The sequence below is a fragment of the Polypterus senegalus genome, chromosome 1 (genome assembly GCF_016835505.1).
Source record: "Polypterus senegalus isolate Bchr_013 chromosome 1, ASM1683550v1, whole genome shotgun sequence".
In the NCBI taxonomy this organism is placed as follows: domain Eukaryota; kingdom Metazoa; phylum Chordata; class Cladistia; order Polypteriformes; family Polypteridae; genus Polypterus; species Polypterus senegalus.
In genome coordinates, this window is record NC_053154.1 from 318,357,102 (window position 1) to 318,375,208 (window position 18,107).

The 18,107-nt window shown below is 38.1% G+C and overlaps 1 protein-coding gene across 16 annotated transcripts in view; it reads left to right on the forward strand.

Moving 5' to 3' along the window:
• Positions 1-18,107, forward strand: part of LOC120515605 (receptor-type tyrosine-protein phosphatase eta-like) — a 210,608-nt gene that overhangs the window by 102,633 nt on the left and 89,868 nt on the right. For 14 of the 16 annotated variants that reach the window (XM_039736788.1, XM_039736831.1, XM_039736842.1 and 11 more), the window contains 3 exons: positions 3,570-3,830; positions 7,087-7,347; positions 15,497-15,757. In XM_039736788.1, the coding sequence (XP_039592722.1) occupies positions 3,570-3,830; positions 7,087-7,347; positions 15,497-15,757 (783 nt within the window). The remainder of the gene's footprint in view (positions 1-3,569; positions 3,831-7,086; positions 7,348-15,496; positions 15,758-18,107) is intronic. The other 2 variants (XM_039736809.1, XM_039736782.1) reach the window with 2 other exon arrangements.

The window sequence follows — 18,107 nt, forward strand, 5'->3', positions numbered from 1 at the left end:
TGCCATCTTGGATTTTAACCACTTGTTATCTTTTTGGAGTGCAGAGCATTCCGCCTTGATCTGGTCTAAACGTTCATCAAAATCGGTATGAGCAAGCTCGAGAGAACTAATACGCATACGCATACTATGGTCGTGTACTGCAGATTGAACACTGTCCAGTTTAGACGATAAGTTCTCAAAAGAAGGCCTAAAGTCCGCAGACAGCGCAGCTCTGTGATCTTCTAGCAAAAGGCTAATCTGCGCCATAGTTGCAGGAGCCGACGCCAGTGAGTTTTCTTGGTCTCGTTCGGATTTATTCTTCGATTTAGGCATTCTACAGCTGGATTCAAAGTAATACACGTAAAAGTTCCTAAATCTGGGTTTCAGAGCAAAAAGTGTGAGGTTTGTAAGATAAATATAGTACAGTGTAGCAACGCGAGCCGAATACACGTCTACTCAGTAGACCACATCCCGAAAGTCTCCTGCTCCTGTTTTTTTAATGGTCTGCCACTGAAATAGACTTATTGTAATAAATTATAAAGTGAAAACATAAAATTTTATAGTTTGCTTAAAATATGTTTAAAATTTTATAATTTGTTGTATTTTTCTTCCTCGTATGAATGAATGTTACTTTGGAAAGACTCAAGTTTCATAGTTTATTTGGAGAAAGTCAATGTGGATATTACTTTCTATTGATAACTTTGGGTATTTGTCTGAGGTTTTTCAGTAAACTAATAATTTCTTTTTTGAAAACATTTTGTAAACTTCATCCACCTTCCTTATTGAAATCATAGGCTTTTAAAATAAACTAATCTTCTTAATTGAATTCACAGAACCTGGCTCAGTCACTTCTCCTACTGATAACAATGTGACAACAGCATCCATATTTTTTGCTTGTTTGCACCACTAGGTGGAAATGTCAGTTAGAGTCAATTTTTCAAACAGTGGGCAAAGCAAACAACTTGTTAACAAAACACATGCATTGATGTGACAGACCTGAACTCTGCAACATCTTACTTATTCATTTGTTTAGTAGCTGCTGGAGATTATCTAACAGAGATTCTGCCACCATCACGGCATTTGCAATTTAGTGAATATCATGTGTTGACATTATGTAGGAGTGTGTTGTGTATTTTGGAATTGAGCAAAGTGGAAGTGTAGTATATTGTAGAGTAACTTTAATTGGCATGTGCAAACCATCAGTGAACTTGCAATTATTTCACTAATTTGCCTGTAATATTTTTTGATAAAAGGATTTTGAAGATACTTTTGTAATATTGTAATGACAAAAATGACTGTCTTTTATATGTGTGACGCTATAGATGAAGGTTTTGAGAGCAATAAAGAGAATCACGGTGCATCAGTGTCACTTTCTTTTTTCAGATTAATTTTGTTCCTTTTTCTAAAATAAGATGTTTATTTTTCTTTTGATGTTTTGCATCAGATTTCTATGTTTTAGATCAAGAATTAATTCATTCTTTCACACATTTTATTTAAAAGACACTGTTGTGTTATTTCTGTCCTAAATGCATATCATTTTATTTCCAGTATTCATTTTTTAATGTGTGGTTTACTATTTGAATTTAAGAATTCTGAGAATGAATATTATTTAGATATGTTTTCACACCTTTCATTGTTGTTAAGAAAGCTTTTATTGATCATTATCGAACCGGACTGCATTTCCTATAAGCATTGTAGTACTAAGAACATTGTAATCCTGAACAGTGGCACTCCACACATGCTGATTGATGGCAATAATATTACATGTGTTGCAAAGATCGTGATGTGGGGGTGTGTGTATAACAGTTAGTGAGGGATAGGATCCATGGATAGAATGCCATTCTTTCACTTAGCACACACACTTCACCAATTTAGACATGCTAATCAACCTCTCCTGCATATCTTTGGGATGTGGTTAGCTCTGTGGCCTCATTATTCCACATTTTCTGTGTAGAGTTTGCTGTGGGTTTTAGTTGTTGTCATCATTTAAAAATCTTACTAGCTATCGTGACTGGTGACTTAAACTGGCTAAAGTATATTTTTAATATACCATAATATAATTGAACAGATATGCTGTACCTATGTACAGGAGGCCATAGGGCATTGGATTCAACAATTAAGGCAAAAATCCAGAATTCAGAAAAAAATCTGTAAAATTTCAAAATAGTTCCAGAAGAAATATACAGAAGCGTATTAAAGCCACGGAGAAGAAGAAAAAAATATGGACACAGTGAAGAAACAAAAAGTGTATATTGATAATAAATTCGACAGGCTGGTTTTATTCTCGACATTTCCACTTTAATCTCGGCTCTTACGTCTAATGTACTAGTTTAGTTATGACAAGGTTTGACAAATTCCTGTAAATTAAAGATTGATTTTAAGATAAAGTTTCTGATGTTCTACTTTCATTACAAAATAAACTACGAAAATAAAGTCAGCATGTTGGATTTAACTTCAACATAAGCATCGACATTAAAGTGGAAATGGCGAGAATAAAGCCATAGTAGTAGTAGTAACCGGAGTGCTTAAGCACCTCGGTTTTGAGATGGTCATAGTCAGCAGCATCTTCTGCCAAGAGTTTGTAGAATGCTCTGTGGGCTTTGCCTTTGAGAAATGGGGCCAGGATATCACCCCATTCTTCTTCATTCAAAAATAACAAAATAAGTGTCCACATCGTCTGCATTAGTAAGAGGGGTCAGTGCCTGGGACAGAGTCTGTCATTGGTCCTGACGGATAGTGAGATGTGATTTAATATGGGCTTCTGACTCCTCTAATCATAGCTGTAGACAATGCAGTTCAGCGGCTATGTTAGTGAGAACAATATTCAGGTCCTGCTTGTCTGCCATATCAAGACTGGATACTGCCGACTATGCCAACTATAGAAAGACAAGGATAAATATGAAGGTTTGGGGAGATCCGCCCCATGAATTACAACTTTTGCTACAAAGAAAATTGCGATCTTTAGTGTAAAGTCACCTCATAGGACTGTGTCCAAGACAAGACTACTACAGGAAAGAAGAGCTGGTTTGTTTATAGTGCTGGTGGGAATGGAAGAGGTGGACCATATAAAGAGAAGGAAATGACATCATCAGGGTGTGCTATGTACTTGGAAGGAAGTGGGTTAGGTGTTTTTTTTTGTTCCTGCAAGGAAGGATAAACAGCATTAGTGTTCATGAATAGCTACGTATTTCAGTGGTTCAGAATTGACTAGACCCTGTTGCTGCCTCCCAGCATGGGTGTGTGACACTTCTATCTGTCTGTCTGTCTGTGTTCCTGCATTAAATACTTCAAAAGCCGTAGATAATTTTATTACCTTGGCTCTTCTACATCAGCTAAAAACGTTCAAATTACCTCTCAACTTCAGTCTGTGTGTATAGCCATTTGCTGGGATCCAGTGTGTTGGGTGCTGCAATATGTCTCAGCACCACTTGTCATTAAGATAAGGACACAACATTATGAATCTTAAGTTTTTTGTAGTATACTCACTAATTTCACAGGTTATTGTGGGCATTGCTTGGTGGACAAAACATATGTCTTTTTTAAGTCATACAATTTTAAAATTACACTTTATTTATTATTTTAATTTCCAGAGCCTGGCCCAGTTACTTCACCTACTGTTACCAATGTGACAACAACTTCTATATTTCTGTGCTGGGTTGCACCACTTGGAGGAAATGTTTTCTATGGAGTTAATTTTTCAAACAGTGGACAAGCCCAGCAACTTGTAACCAATCGCACTTGCATTAATGTGACCAACCTGATCTCTGCAACATCCTATTCATTCACTGTTTTTGCAGTTGCTGGAGATAATACAACAGTCAGTGATTCTGCAACCATCACAGCATTTACAAGTGAGTGAATATAATTTGTCTACATGATTTTAAAGTAATGTTTTGGAATTTGTTCTGTTTACTAGCAGATACCACTTTCAGATGATGCTTTTGGCATTTTAGAATTGAGCAAAGTGGAAGTGTATGATTTTTTTCTTGCTATGAACAGACCAGCATTGGAAACGACTGTTATTTGATTTATTTCCCTTTAGTTGTTATGAATAACTGCCTTAGTTTTTTGTAGGTTTTCCTGTAAAATTTTCAATTACTGTGCACCAGATAGATATGACATTACTTTTTTATTTAATATTAAATTAAGTAAGTGGAAAATAATGACTGTTTTGCCACAATGCCATATGAGTTTTGTTACAGGCGCCGCCATTTTTGGAGAGATCACGTCAGTCGTTGAGTCACACAGGAATTTGCAACTTGTGATGTCACCAGGGCGACCACATAATGTGCACATTCTTTACATTTCAGAGTTTTGGATACAAACTTTGTGTTGTGCCAATCTATGTACCCATCTATCCAAAAGACTTCCTTGTGTTCAAATTACTTAGTTTTTTTGACATTTGATATCACCTTACATTTTGAAATTGACAAATGATCTGTTCACTTTCTGTTGTAACAACCCCCCTATAAACTACTGTCTATGTTATGATCACTTAACCTTTCATTAAAAATATTGCTCACTCGTTCTGAGCCAGTACACAATCTCAGGTTACAGAAAATGTGCGATTCTCTGATGGAATTTTTATTTACTGAAACAGGTAATTGATTCAGAGTAACATAATCTGAAATATCAAGTGGCTGTAATGATTTCTGATCTATGCAATAGAATATTTGACGTAATAATATGTCTGTCCAGAAATATAATAGGGTTTGAAGAAGCACACCTTTAGGGAACTAAGTAGAGAAGGGAAGCCCTTTTAATTGTGACAATGTGGCTTTAAATAAGCAATCTTTATTTGGAATGTATTTATGGTAGAAATCTATCTATCTATCTATCTATCTATCTATCTATCTATCTATCTATCTATCTATCTATCTATCTATCTATCTATCTATCTATCTATCTATGTGCCATCATTAATTGCTTCAACAGCTGTAGGAAATTTTATTACCGTTTTCCCCCGAAAATAAGACCTACTCCGAAAATAAGCCCTAGCATGATTTTCAGGCTGCTCTGTATTATAAGCCCTGGTCAAGATCGTCAGCTGAAAAGTAAGGCGCCTAAGGCCAGGTTTATACTTCACGCGATGCTACATGTGTGCTCAAAACATCCATTAAATTCCGAGGACACCTTACTACAATATCTCTGAAAAGGATGTTTTATGATTATATCCATCAATTCGGAGATGCACCGATTACAGCAGAATCTGCGCAAGACAGAAACAAAATCCCTGGACGGGGCATCAACTCATCGCAAGGTGAACACAAGCACACAAATACACTAAAGTCATTGTAGCTTTACCAAATTCCCAAACCTTCATGTCTTTGGATGGAGAACTGAGCACAATGTGCAAACCCAACAGGAAAAACATGCAAACTCCAGGCAGGGATCACAAGGGATGTGACTCCCTGCGAGACAGCAGCGCTACCGCTCTACCACTGTGCCACCCCATATGTGTAACTATTAACAGTATTTATTATTTAAACAAAGTTAACGACTTATCTGTAAAATGTAACCTACATACTTTAATGCATTTCATCATGAAATTGATATCAAGTATAAATCTAAGAATTTTAAATGTGCAGAGAGCTGGAATATCATAAATTTAATATGTTCTGTGTGACGATCAGTTGCTGTTTGCCGCTGCTGTCAGGTCAGGAGGAAGCCCCAGAAGTGTGTAGCGATTTAACAGCTGGGTCGTTTTTAAGATGACGTTTATGACGGGTCTCCATTAATGATAAAGTAAACTACGAGATGTGACGGATGGCCAGGGCCCATGCCTGGATGGGACACCTCTGCAGCATATGTTCCAGGGGAGTAAGCATGGGAAAGCCAATTTCTCCCCCTAGACGCTAGATGGCAGCCTCCCTGGGTTGCAGGGGTGCCTCTGACTCCCGCAGGGCTTCATGGGTTGTTGGAGTTTGGTGCAGCCCTGTTGGGTTCTGCAGGCACCGCCAGGGGGTGCTGCAGCAGAAGCTGCATGCCCCTTCTGGGCACTAGTTTCGCCACACCCGGAAGTGCAGCCGGATGTCGGCAATTAAGCACCTGGAGCACTTCTGTGTGCCTAATAAATGGAGCCAGCAACCACCACTCATTCGCTAGAATTGGGAGGAGGAGGATGAGGTTGCCTGGGAGGAGTGGTGGAGGAAGAAAAGAGTGCTTTGTTTTTTGTTTTATTTGGAATATTTGTGCTTGAGACTGTGTTGTGCCTGTGGGGATTACAGGGAAGATGTGCCCAACAGGTGAAGAAAAATAAATAGTTTATTTATTTTACGTGTGCCTCCGTGTCCAGTCTGTTTCGGATCAGACACCTATATAACGCCTTTTCACAAAGATTAAAGTGGACATTTTGAGTTTAAAGTCGAAATTTCCACTCTAATTACATAATATACATTTTCATTATCTTCTTATTTTTATTTCTCTTTGGCCCAAATATGCTGCAGTACATTTTTATGGTATTGTGAAGGTGCAAAAAAAAAGATGCTACAGAAGCTGGTATGTGAGACTTTTAAAATGTATCATGTCTACTTTAGGGAATATGCGACGCTTGAATATAAAAGTAATATGAATACATTTGTATGTCGGCATTTTGCTTCACCACATCGAGCCATTCTTCAAACATCGAAGCGCGTACATCAATCCTGGAGGATCCTGAAAGTGGCTGGAGTAGCAAGAAATTCAGGCTGGAATTCAGGGTTTTAATGTGGACAATATTCGAGAAGAAGATGACATGACTGTATTTGGATAAATGTACATGGTTGTACATGAATAAGTATAGGATATCCCCTGGAAACAAGCCTTAATGCCTCTTTTAGATCAAAAATGAATATAAGACTCGGTCTTATTTTCGGGGAAACACGGTAGCTCCTCTCTCCTTTGTTAGCTAAAAAATTAAAAATTAACTGTCATCTTTACTTCCTGTGTACTGCCAATTGCAGAGAACCAATTGGTGGGGGGTAATGGAATTTGTCACAGCACCAGTTGTTATTAAGGTCAGGGCACTACATTAAGAATCTGTTATGTTTTTTGTTGTATACTGACTGATTCCACAGGTAAGTCATACTATTTTAAAAATAATATTTTATTTATTATTTAAATTTCCAGAGCCTGGCCCAGTTATTTCACCTACTGTTACCAATGTGACAACAACTTCAATATTTCTCTGCTGGGTTGCACCACTTGGAGGAAATGTTTCTTATGGAGTAAATTTTTCAAACAGTGGACACACCCAACAACTTCTAACCAATCAAACTTGCATTAATGTGACCAACCTGATCTCTGCAACATCCTATTCATTCACTATTTTTGCTGTTGCTGGAGATAATACAACAATTAGTGATTCCTCAACCATCACAGCATTTACAAGTGAGTGAATATAATTTGTCTACATGATTTTGAAGTAATGTTTTCTAATTTGTTCTGTTTAGTAGCAGATACCACTTTCAGATGATGCTTTTGGCATTTTAGAATTGAGTAAAGTGGAAGTCTACTGTATTGTTGTTTTACTTCCCATGGGTACAGCAGCATTGGGAACTCCTGTTGTTTGATTCATTTCCATTTAGTTGTTATTCAAAACTGCAATCATTTTTATTTATTTTTTCCTGGAAAAAAATAATATGCATTAGTGTACAGTTTTAAATGTCATGAAATCTAAATCTGACAAACCTTTTTTTTACAGCAAATTTAAAAAGTATGAAATAATTACTATTTTGCCATAATGTCATATTAAATTTGTTACAAACACTACCAATTTTGGTTGAACACGACAGCCATTGACATAGCAATGTCTTCCGGTATCACAAAGGAATTTGCAACTTCTGATGTCACCAGGGTGACCACATAATGCGCACATTCTTGAAGTTTCAGAGTTTTGGATACAAACTTTGTGTTGTGCCAATCTAATATTTCTTAATAAGACTTGCTGGTGTTCAAATTACTTTGTATTTTGTGACATTTGATATTACCTTACTTTTTGAAATTGACAAATAATCTGTTCACTTTCTGTGGTAACAAGCCCTCCATAAACTACCCTCCATGTTATGATTGCTTAATCCCTTTCATTAAAAATATTGTTCTGTTGTTCTGAGCCAGTAGACAATCTCAGGTTACAAAAAATGTGTGATTCTATGACAGAATTTTTATTTACTGAAATAGAGGTACAGTGGAACCTCGGGTCACGAACATCTCGGACCAAATACAAATCGGGTTACGACCAAAAAGTTTGGCAAACTTTTGCATCTATTCACAACCACACACTCGGGTGACGAACAAGCCAGTTTCCCTTACAGTTTGTATGCACCGATGATTTCCGCATGTGTTCAGTCTCTCCCTGTGCATTCCCTGTGCAGCAAGCTAATGACAGAGAGCGCGAGAGAAAGAGCGAGAGAGCGAGAGAGAGAGAGCACATGAGAGAGAGCGAGCTTGCCGCGTAAGGCCGAGAAGGCAATTAAAGAATGTACCAGGCTTGTTTTTCAAGAGACTGATTTGAGCATTCTCTGTTCAAGGTTTTCTCAGTGTTATTCAATGTTTTTACATTGTGTTTGCTATTACACTGTGCATTCTATAGTATAATTAACTATTTTTGTGCTTAAAAAATGTTTAAAAAAAAATATTTACATACAGCTTCTACGGTCCTGAACGGATTAAATGTATTTACATACAATCCTATGGGGGAAATGACTTCGGGTCATGACCAAATCGGGTTGCGACCAGAGTTTTGGAATGAACTACGGTCATGACCCGAGGTTCCACTGTAATTGATTCAGAGTAACATAGTCTGAAATTTTAAGTGGCTGAAATGATTTCTGATCTATGCTATAGAATATTTGACATAATAATATCTTTGTCCAGAAATATAACAGGACTAGCAAAATACCCGCGCTTCGCAGCGGAGAAGTAGTGTGTTAAAGAAGCAATGAAAAAGAAAAGGAAACATTTTGAAAATAACGTAACATGGTTGTCAATGTAATTGTTTTGTCACTGTTGTGAGTGATGAGTGTTGCTGTCATATATATATTTACACACACACACATAAACATATATATACATATCTATACATATACACATATATATACACACACACATATATACATTGTGGAAGACTGCCGGCTTCCGAGGCTGGTCCGCACCCCCAGGCCGACAGGAGGAGCTCTCCCGACAGCGGATCATGCCCCGAGGTCCAGCAGGGCCTTATGGACTCTGTGGTGTTTATACACAGCCCTGCTGGATACCTTGGGCGCCACCAGGAGTCGCTGTAGGGGGACTTATGGGCTCTGTTGTGCCTTATGACCCGGGAGTACGTCACGGTCACGTGACAGGAAGGTATGGCGTGCTCCCGGGTTGAAGTAATAGACTGATTGCCCTGACCCGGAAGGAATAAGGAACTGTGGACTGCTGGGACAGGAACACCTCCGGGTCAGGGGCTATAAAAGGACGCTGCCTCAGTCCAGACACTGAGCTGTGCTGGGTGGGAGAGGAGCAAAGTGTCTGGGCGAGGAGGAGAGGTTATTGTGTGTTTATTATTAGTGGAAACAGATTTGTGAGGAGTGTGGGAGGTGCTTGGTGCACTGCGAAAAATAATAAAAAGGTCGTGGACTATTACCTGGTGTCAGGAGTCGTACCTGAGGGTTCAAGGGTGCACTACTGCCCCCTACTGCCACAACATACATATATATATCTACATATATACACATACATATACATACACACATACATACATACGCACACACATATATAAACATATATATATATATACATACATATCTACATATATACACACACAGCTATTTCGTATCAGTGCAATACGCTGCTTGTTAAAACGGATAACTCCCGCTCTTACGTGCAAGTCTGCGTGGATATTATGAACTATCATATTTGTTCAAGTTCTATTTAAATTTTAAATAGAAGGAATTTTTATTTACTCGACAGAAATATCTTTGGTAGGAATGGTAAAAACAGACAGGAATATTATTCCTGAATAAATCAACTCAAACCTTAAACAACTTATAATATTTTGCTCTCCATAAAAATATATCCTGTCTAAATGATACAAGTTAGAAATAAAGTAAACCTTAAAAGAACAAACATTCAAATTTCTTTTTACTCTTATGTAATTTTATATAAAAAACTAGCAGAATACCAGCTTAGATGGAGAAGTAGTGTGTTAAAGAAGGTACGAAAAAGAAAAGGAAAAATTTTAAAAATAACGTAACATGATTGTTAATGTAATTGTTTTGTCATTGATATGAGTGTTGTTCTCATATCTATCTATCTATATATCTCTATCTATCTATCTATCTATCTATATCTATATCTATATATATATATATATATACATATATATATATATATTGGCAGCGGAGAAGTAGTGTGTTAAAGAAGGAAAGAGAAAGAAAAGGAAACATTTTGAAAATAACGTAACATGATTGTCAAAGTAATTGTTTTGTGTATTTGGCAGCGTCACAAAGTTTTTTTCATCTAGCTGCATCAGAAAATGTACCACGACGTCTGACACGCCTCCTTTTTACCGTTTTCTCACAGCTTGGATTGCTGCTGTCATATATACACACACACACACACACACACACACACACACACACATATATATATATATATATACATATATATACACATACATATCTTCATATCTATATACATATCTACATATACACTTATATATATACATACCTATCTACATCATATATACACACACATACATACACACACACAAATTATATATATGTGTGTATGTATGTATGTGTGTGTGTGTGTGTATGTATATATATATATATATATATATATAAAATGTAGATGGGGTGTGTGTTTGTATATATATATATATATATATATATATATATATATATATATATATATATATATATATATACACATACATACATATATATACACATACATATACTTGTGTGTATGTTTGTATGTGTCTATATGTGTGTGTATAGCTTTGGTCACTGAGTGCAAGGGAAAAATAATAAAATATAGTCTATAAGTTATTAAACAGTAAAACATTAACGTTTTAAGAAGTACAGGTACATTGAGCACTACTGGAGTGATTTGGTAAACTACATTTTAAAGACTGTGTAACACAACAGGTAAGTAACTAACAGCAGCTAAAATGTATATGGATCATCTCTCGGTAGTAGATCCCTTTTGAAAGGCGCTACACGACGGCTGTGGTATAGAAATTACATTTTCTATGTGAACGTTCAAATTTGTGCCTCTGGTAATGTGCCTTACCGGCAATTAAAGAAAATTAGTTTTGTGTCTTCTGCAGTGTTAAGAGAAAGGCTTTGGTTTGGGATAAAAGGAAAAAGGTGTAAAGAAAGGAAAGTTGCCTTTTCTTTTATATAGTATAGAGATGTGTTCGCTGGCGTTATGATCGCCTTTTGGGGACAGTCTGGGGTGGGTCTTGTGTAGACTGGTGAGGCGTCCCGCCATTAATCGGCTGTGATGGCACTGTCAGTCCTCCACTCGTATGCGTGTCTTCATAATCCGAGCTGACAACCTCATAATCGTAAACGTGCAAAAGAAAGTGCGAATCGCCTTAATATTAGTTTGCCGGTGTAGAAAAGGGGTCCCGTGTTTGCACTTGTCTGGGCTATAGCGCAGGGGGAGGATGAAAAAAATTAAAAGTGCTCACTTTGACTTAAGGCAGAAGCGCAGTCAGCGTCTCAAAGGCGGCACAGCTATGCGCGCTGGCTGCTCGACTTTTGCAGGGCAGGAGACTACAGTTTTGCAGACACGTTCATGATATCAAAAGTCTCAGCGCTCTTTGGAGGTCATTCATATATTATATATATAGCAAAATACCCGCTTCTCGCAGCGGAGAAGTAGTGTGTTAAAGAAGTAATGAAAAAGAAAAGGAAACATTTTAATAATAACGTAACATGATTGACATTGTCATGAGTGTTGCTGTCATATATATGCCTGCCTAAATAAGTCACCCTTGCTTTGCTCTTACTTTATTTACCGTTCATTTAATCATGGCTAATGGCGGAAAAATTATAAAATGGAAGGAGGATGGCTTTACCAAAACAATTATTGATGGCGAATCGATTATTCATAAAGCTTGAATTGGTGATCTGTTTTCTGTGTTAACCTCATATTTTTCATACTTCTTCTCAAACTAAGGTGGTGCGAGGGTAAAATGAATCGGGATGCGCTGATCAATGTAATCCGTGTACCAGGAAATCATGCATTGACAAAAGCTCCCCTTTGCTTGTAATGCAAAGTGTGATTAAATGCATTATTTTTTAATGCGTTATGGAGCACATGCATCGAAGCTTCTCAGCTGTGCTTGTGCTAAGAAAAGGAAAGATTTTAAAAATAACGTAACACGATTGTCAATGTAACCTTTTGTAAGTAGTGCCTGGAGGATTCAGTGTGTAGAAACTCTAGAGACAGCGTGTGTATTAACTTGTGGATTTTTCTGGGAGTATTTGGTGGCAGTGTGACAAAGTTGCTTCGAAGACGGCGCTGAGCTCAGCTCAGAGCGAAATGAGGTAAATGGGAGGGATATGATGGCGTGACTCCCCACCCGCCTTATCCGTCAATCCCCCACAAACACAGTCTCTCGGAATTTGCATAAGCACACCCCTTCACCTACAATTTTAACTTAGTTACAAAGTGATCAAAATCTCGTTTATATCCTCGTCCTCTCATTAAACTTGTATCCCGCATTACCTGTGGGCATGTGAAACGCCAGCGTAGCCTGTCTATGAACTTAATTTAAAGTTTAGGTTTACACCTTGCTTTCTTTCCGAGGTAGCAGCAGTCATGAATATGGTAGTATATGTCACTCGCTTCGCTTCTTATTGTTTTGCTGTCTTCTCAATTATATAATGCATGTTTTCTTAAGCGCTTTTTGGAGGTCTTCCTGGTTTTCTACGCACTGCGTTGACAATCAGTTCACGTGATTACGTGGGAGGCGTGATGATGTCACACGAAACTCCGCCCCCCCAGCTCAACTCCATTACAGTTAATGGAGAAAAATACCTTCCAGTTATGACCATTAGGCGTAGAATTTCGAAATGAAACCTGCCCAACTTTTGTAAGTAAGGTGTAAGGAATGAGCCTGCCAAATTTCAGCCTTCTACCTACACGGGAAGTTGGAGAATTAGTGATGAGTCAGTGAGTGAGTGAGTGAGTGAGTGAGTGAGGGCTTTGCCTTTTATTAGTATAGATAAACTTAGATTTTAAATATCCCAAAAGATTTTGCTCTCCATAAAAATATATCCTGTCAAAATTATACAAATTCAAACATGAACATGCTGCATAACAAAACCTGGAAATATAAATAAAATGTGTTCCTTTCAGCAATAACAAATCAAATCATTCAGTTGTCTTTGCTCATATGTCATTTTAGAGCTGGACGCCTGGCATCTTTTTTTGGCAACAAGTTCGTTTATGTTTGGTGTGAGGTTCTGTGTTGTGGAGATTCTCAGGATGGATTGCAGGTGCTCATCAGTGAGGCGACTCCTGTGTGCTGTTTTGTTAGTCTTTATCACTGAGAAGAGCTTCTCACACAGATATGTGCTACCAAACATGCACAAGGTTCGAGCCGCATGTAGACGGACTTTTTTTGTTCTTCAAAGTCACCAAAGCGCCGTGCAAACTCAGTGCGCTCAGTTTATCAGCAAAGTGCATATTTGGAAACACCGTAGTGACGACTTGGTTCAACATTACTTGGCAACAGGGAAAGTTGGACAAGTTGCACTGGTGCATTTGTGTCTCCCATAAAAGCAGCTTCACTTGAAATCACTTTGTGATTGTGCACGGGTAAAAACGTCCGCTGAAGTGTCAGATTCTTATTTAATTCTTCTGCTTTCTGTATCTTCTGCATTGCATTCAGGGCTTTCAGGTTACCCTGATGTCTTGTCTCATACTGCCGTCTTAGATTAAATTCTGTAATTACAGCCACATTAGCTCCACAAATGAGACACACGGGTTCAGTAAACATATACTCAGCCTCCCATCGGTTTTTAAAGGCTCTATTTTCAGAATCAACTTTTCTCTTCGGCATCGTGTGGGCTAGCTTCGCAATAACTTGCAGCATCATAAGCTAGACTTGATTAACGCGGTAAGTGTTCGGCAAGGCAGCTGAAGCGCTGCATTATGGGATCTGTAGTTTATTGTGTTACCAGCGCTTCATTTACCCGGGCCATTAATAACAATAATACAGTATATAAAATGATCTTGAGGGCGGATATAATTACACGCCGGGCGGATGTGGCCCATGCCCTTGAGTTTGACACATATGGACTAAATAGAACTTGAAAAGATATATTTTTTCAAATGTGATTGCAATTCAGATAGAGTTGACGCGCACTACAGCCTGCATGCCTCAATAAGTCATCCTCCCCTCGCTGTTACTTTTTTACCGTTCATCTAATGAATACACTGAGTATGGCTTTACCAAAACAATCATTGATGGCGAATAAAGTATCCATTATTCGAGTATGTAGATCGGGATATATATATACATATATATACCAGCGTAGCGAGAAGTAGTGTGTTAAAAAAGCTTGAAAAAGAAAAGGGAACATTTTAAAAATAACGTAACATGACTGTCAATATACAGTATTTGTTTTGTGAGTGTTACTGATGTGCTGGTGCCATCTAGTGCTATGTCCATGGCTGTATTTAATGTTACCTTAGTCCTGGCACTTAAAACTTTCTCTCGCAGTTTCGCTGAGTTTGTGCCAAACACCACCCTGACCATCTCATCTTCCTCTGCATAAGAACAGTCCTTCACCCGTAAATATTTAGTGGGAGTTTGCTATTGGATTGCCTCTGACGGACGGCCTTATATGGGCAGGCACTAAATTACAAACGCCAGCGGCAGCCTGTCTATGAACTTAATTTAAAGTGTAGGTTTACATCGTGCTTTGTTTCCGAAGTAGCAGAACTCATGAATATGGTTGTATATGTCACTCGCTCGCTTCTTATTGTTTTGCTGCCTTCTCAATTATAAAATGCATGTTTTCTTCAGCGCTTTTTGGAGGTCTTCCTGGTTTTCTATGTACTGCGTGATTACGTGGGAGGCGTGATGATGTCACACGAAACTCCGCCCCCACGGCATTCAAGCTCATCTCCATTACAGTAAATGGAGAAAAACAGCTTCCAGTTATGACCATTACGCGTAGAATTTCGAAATGAAACCTGCCCAACTTTTGTAAGGAAGCTGTAAGGAATGAACCTGCCAAATTTCAGCCTTCCACCCACACGGGAAGTTGGAGAATTAGTGAGTGAGTGAGTGAGTGAGTGAGGGCGTGAGGGCTTTGCCTTTTATTAGTATAGATTTAAAGAAGCACAGTTTTAGGGAACTAAGCAGAGAACGTAAGCCCTTTTAATTTTGGCACTGTGGCTTTGAATAAGCAATCTTTATTTGGAATGTATTTCTGGTAGATATCTATCTATCTATCTATCTAGAAGAAACATATCTTATTAAAGTCATAATAATAGAAAATAAAATATAATTTTTTATTTGAATTTACAGAGCCTGGCCCAGTTACTTCACTTACATTTACCAATGTGACAACAACTTCTATATTTCTGTGCTGGGTTGCACCACTTGGAGGAAATGTTTCCTATGGAGTTAATTTTTCAAACAGTGGACAAACGCAGCAACTTGTAACCAATCGCACTTGCATTAATGTCACCAACCTGAACTCTGCAACATCCTATTCATTTACTGTTTTTGCTGTTGCTGGAGATAATACAACAGTTAGCGATTCTACAACCATCACAGCATTTACAAGTGAGTGAATATAATGTGTTGACATCATGGTAAAGTAATTTTTTGGAATTGGGTCTGTGTACTAGCAGGTTTTGCGTATAGAAGGTGCTTTTTGGGTTTTTGAATTGAACAACACCTAAATCAACTGTAAGCTAGGTTTACTTACCGTGCCTGTTCATAATTGGGTTATTTAATTATTTCATTTGTCATGCTTTTGAGAACAGAATTTTGAATTTACATTTGTGAACCGTTGCAATTCCTTTTTTCAGGTACCATAATACTGTGTAATCCAAAGTTATTTGCCTTCTTTTCCCTATGAAAGTGAAAAACATGTAATGCCCTTTTTATCCCATAAATTAAATGCAGAGTCTAAAAGGGAAGGGGGAAAAAGGTGATTATTACATAGTGGGGCCAAAGCTGAAGCAGAAACAGATTTGAAGTGGCGTCGAAATTGATGCCATATCTTAAGAGAGTTAAGTACAACAGGGTTATCTGTATATTGAGTAAGGGATACAGGGAGGGATGAAAATAATAAAGCGGGGAGAGAGGTCGAAAAACATGATTGAGCTTCTAGCTGACACCAAAATGCCTGAGGATCTTTTAGCCAATAAATGTATTTTTGGATGTTAGCTGCCCAATAATAAAACATCAAATTGGGTAAAGACAGACCTCCACTGAGTCGGCACTTTTGTAATAATGGCTTGCGAATTTTGGGAGACTTACCTCTCCATATGAATGAGGAGATCATTTGATCAATAGATTTAAAAAAAGATTTGGGTAAGAACAAAGGAATGCACTGGAAAAGGTATAAAAATTTGGGTAAAACATTCATTTTAACTACATTAACCCTGCCCAATAGAGATACTGGCAAATTAGCCCATCTTTGAAAAGCTGACCTTACATGAGCCAGTAGAGGAGTGAAATTAGCAGCCCGTAGAGCCTTAGGTGAGCTAGTCACATTCACTCCCAGATACTTGAAACCAGTATAACTCAGGTGGAAGGGAAGGTCAGTCTGTCTGAGGCGCTGCGCAGCTTTGTTTATAGGCAAGCATTCACTCTTTTGAATGTTAAGTCTATATCCAGAGAAGAAACCAAAATCTTTTAGTATTTCCATAACATGTGCTAGGGAATTAGTCGGGTTTGTGAGATACAGAAGTAAATCATCTGCATACAAGGCCACCCTGTGTTCTATATTTCCACGAGTCACACCTTGGAACAAAGAGGAAGTCCTGAGGGCTATCGAAAGTGGCTCTATAGCTAAAGCAAAAAGTAAGGGGGAGAGAGGACAGCCTTGACGTGTGCCACGCGATAGAGGAAAAAAGTCAGATTTTATGTTATTGGTACAAACAGAAGCTAGGGGGGAAGTATACAAGAGACGAATCCAAGAAATAAATCTATTGCCAAAGCCAAATTTCTTCAGGACTGCAATGAGGTACTCCCACTCCACTCTATCAAATGCCTTTTCAGCATCCAATGAAATGACCACTTCAGGGAGAATACTATGATGTTTGGAGTACAATATATTAAAGAGGGTGTGAATATTAAAAAAGGAGTGTCTTCCTTTGATAAAACCTGTCTGCTCATCTGAAATAATAGATGGGAGGACTCCTTCTATGCGAGAAGCTAACAGCTTGGCCAGAATTTTCACATCCACGTTAAGAAGGCTTATGGGTCTGTAAGAAGTACAAAAAGTCGGATCCTTCCCTTCCTTAAGTAATAGTGAGATAGAGGCCTGTCTCAGTGTCATGGGGAGAGAACCTTGCTCTAATGATTCCTCAAAGACAGACAAGAGTAATGGGGCTAATTTGGGATAAAATTTCTTATAAATTGGGATTTACCCGATTGTAAGGATTTAATCGAAAATATGACCTCATCCAAATTAAGGGGGCATCAATTTCTACTGCTTTAACTGCCTCAACTGTGGGGATAACTAATCTGTCAAGAAACTGCTGCATATTTCCTGAGTTGGGAGGAAACTCTGAGGTGTAAAGACTGGTATAAAATGCCTTAAAGACAGATTTAATTTCAATTGGGTCAGACGTCAAAGTACCTGATGTATTTTTTATTTGCATAATGTGACGGGCAGCATTATGATGCCTTAGTTGATGAGCTAACAAACGAGAAGCTTTCTCCCCGTATTCATAATAGTTACCACGAGACTGTAATAACAGCTGCTCCACCTCACTTGTTGACATCAAGTCAAACTCAAGTTGCAAGTTAAGACGCTGCTTATATATTTCTGGAGAAGGCTTCAGGGCATACTGGTGATCAAGTTTAAGAATTTCTGTAGATAGGTCTTTTAGTCTGGATTTCTTAGATCTGAACAGATGAGATGCGTATGAGATAATCTGGCCTCTTAGATAAGCCTTAA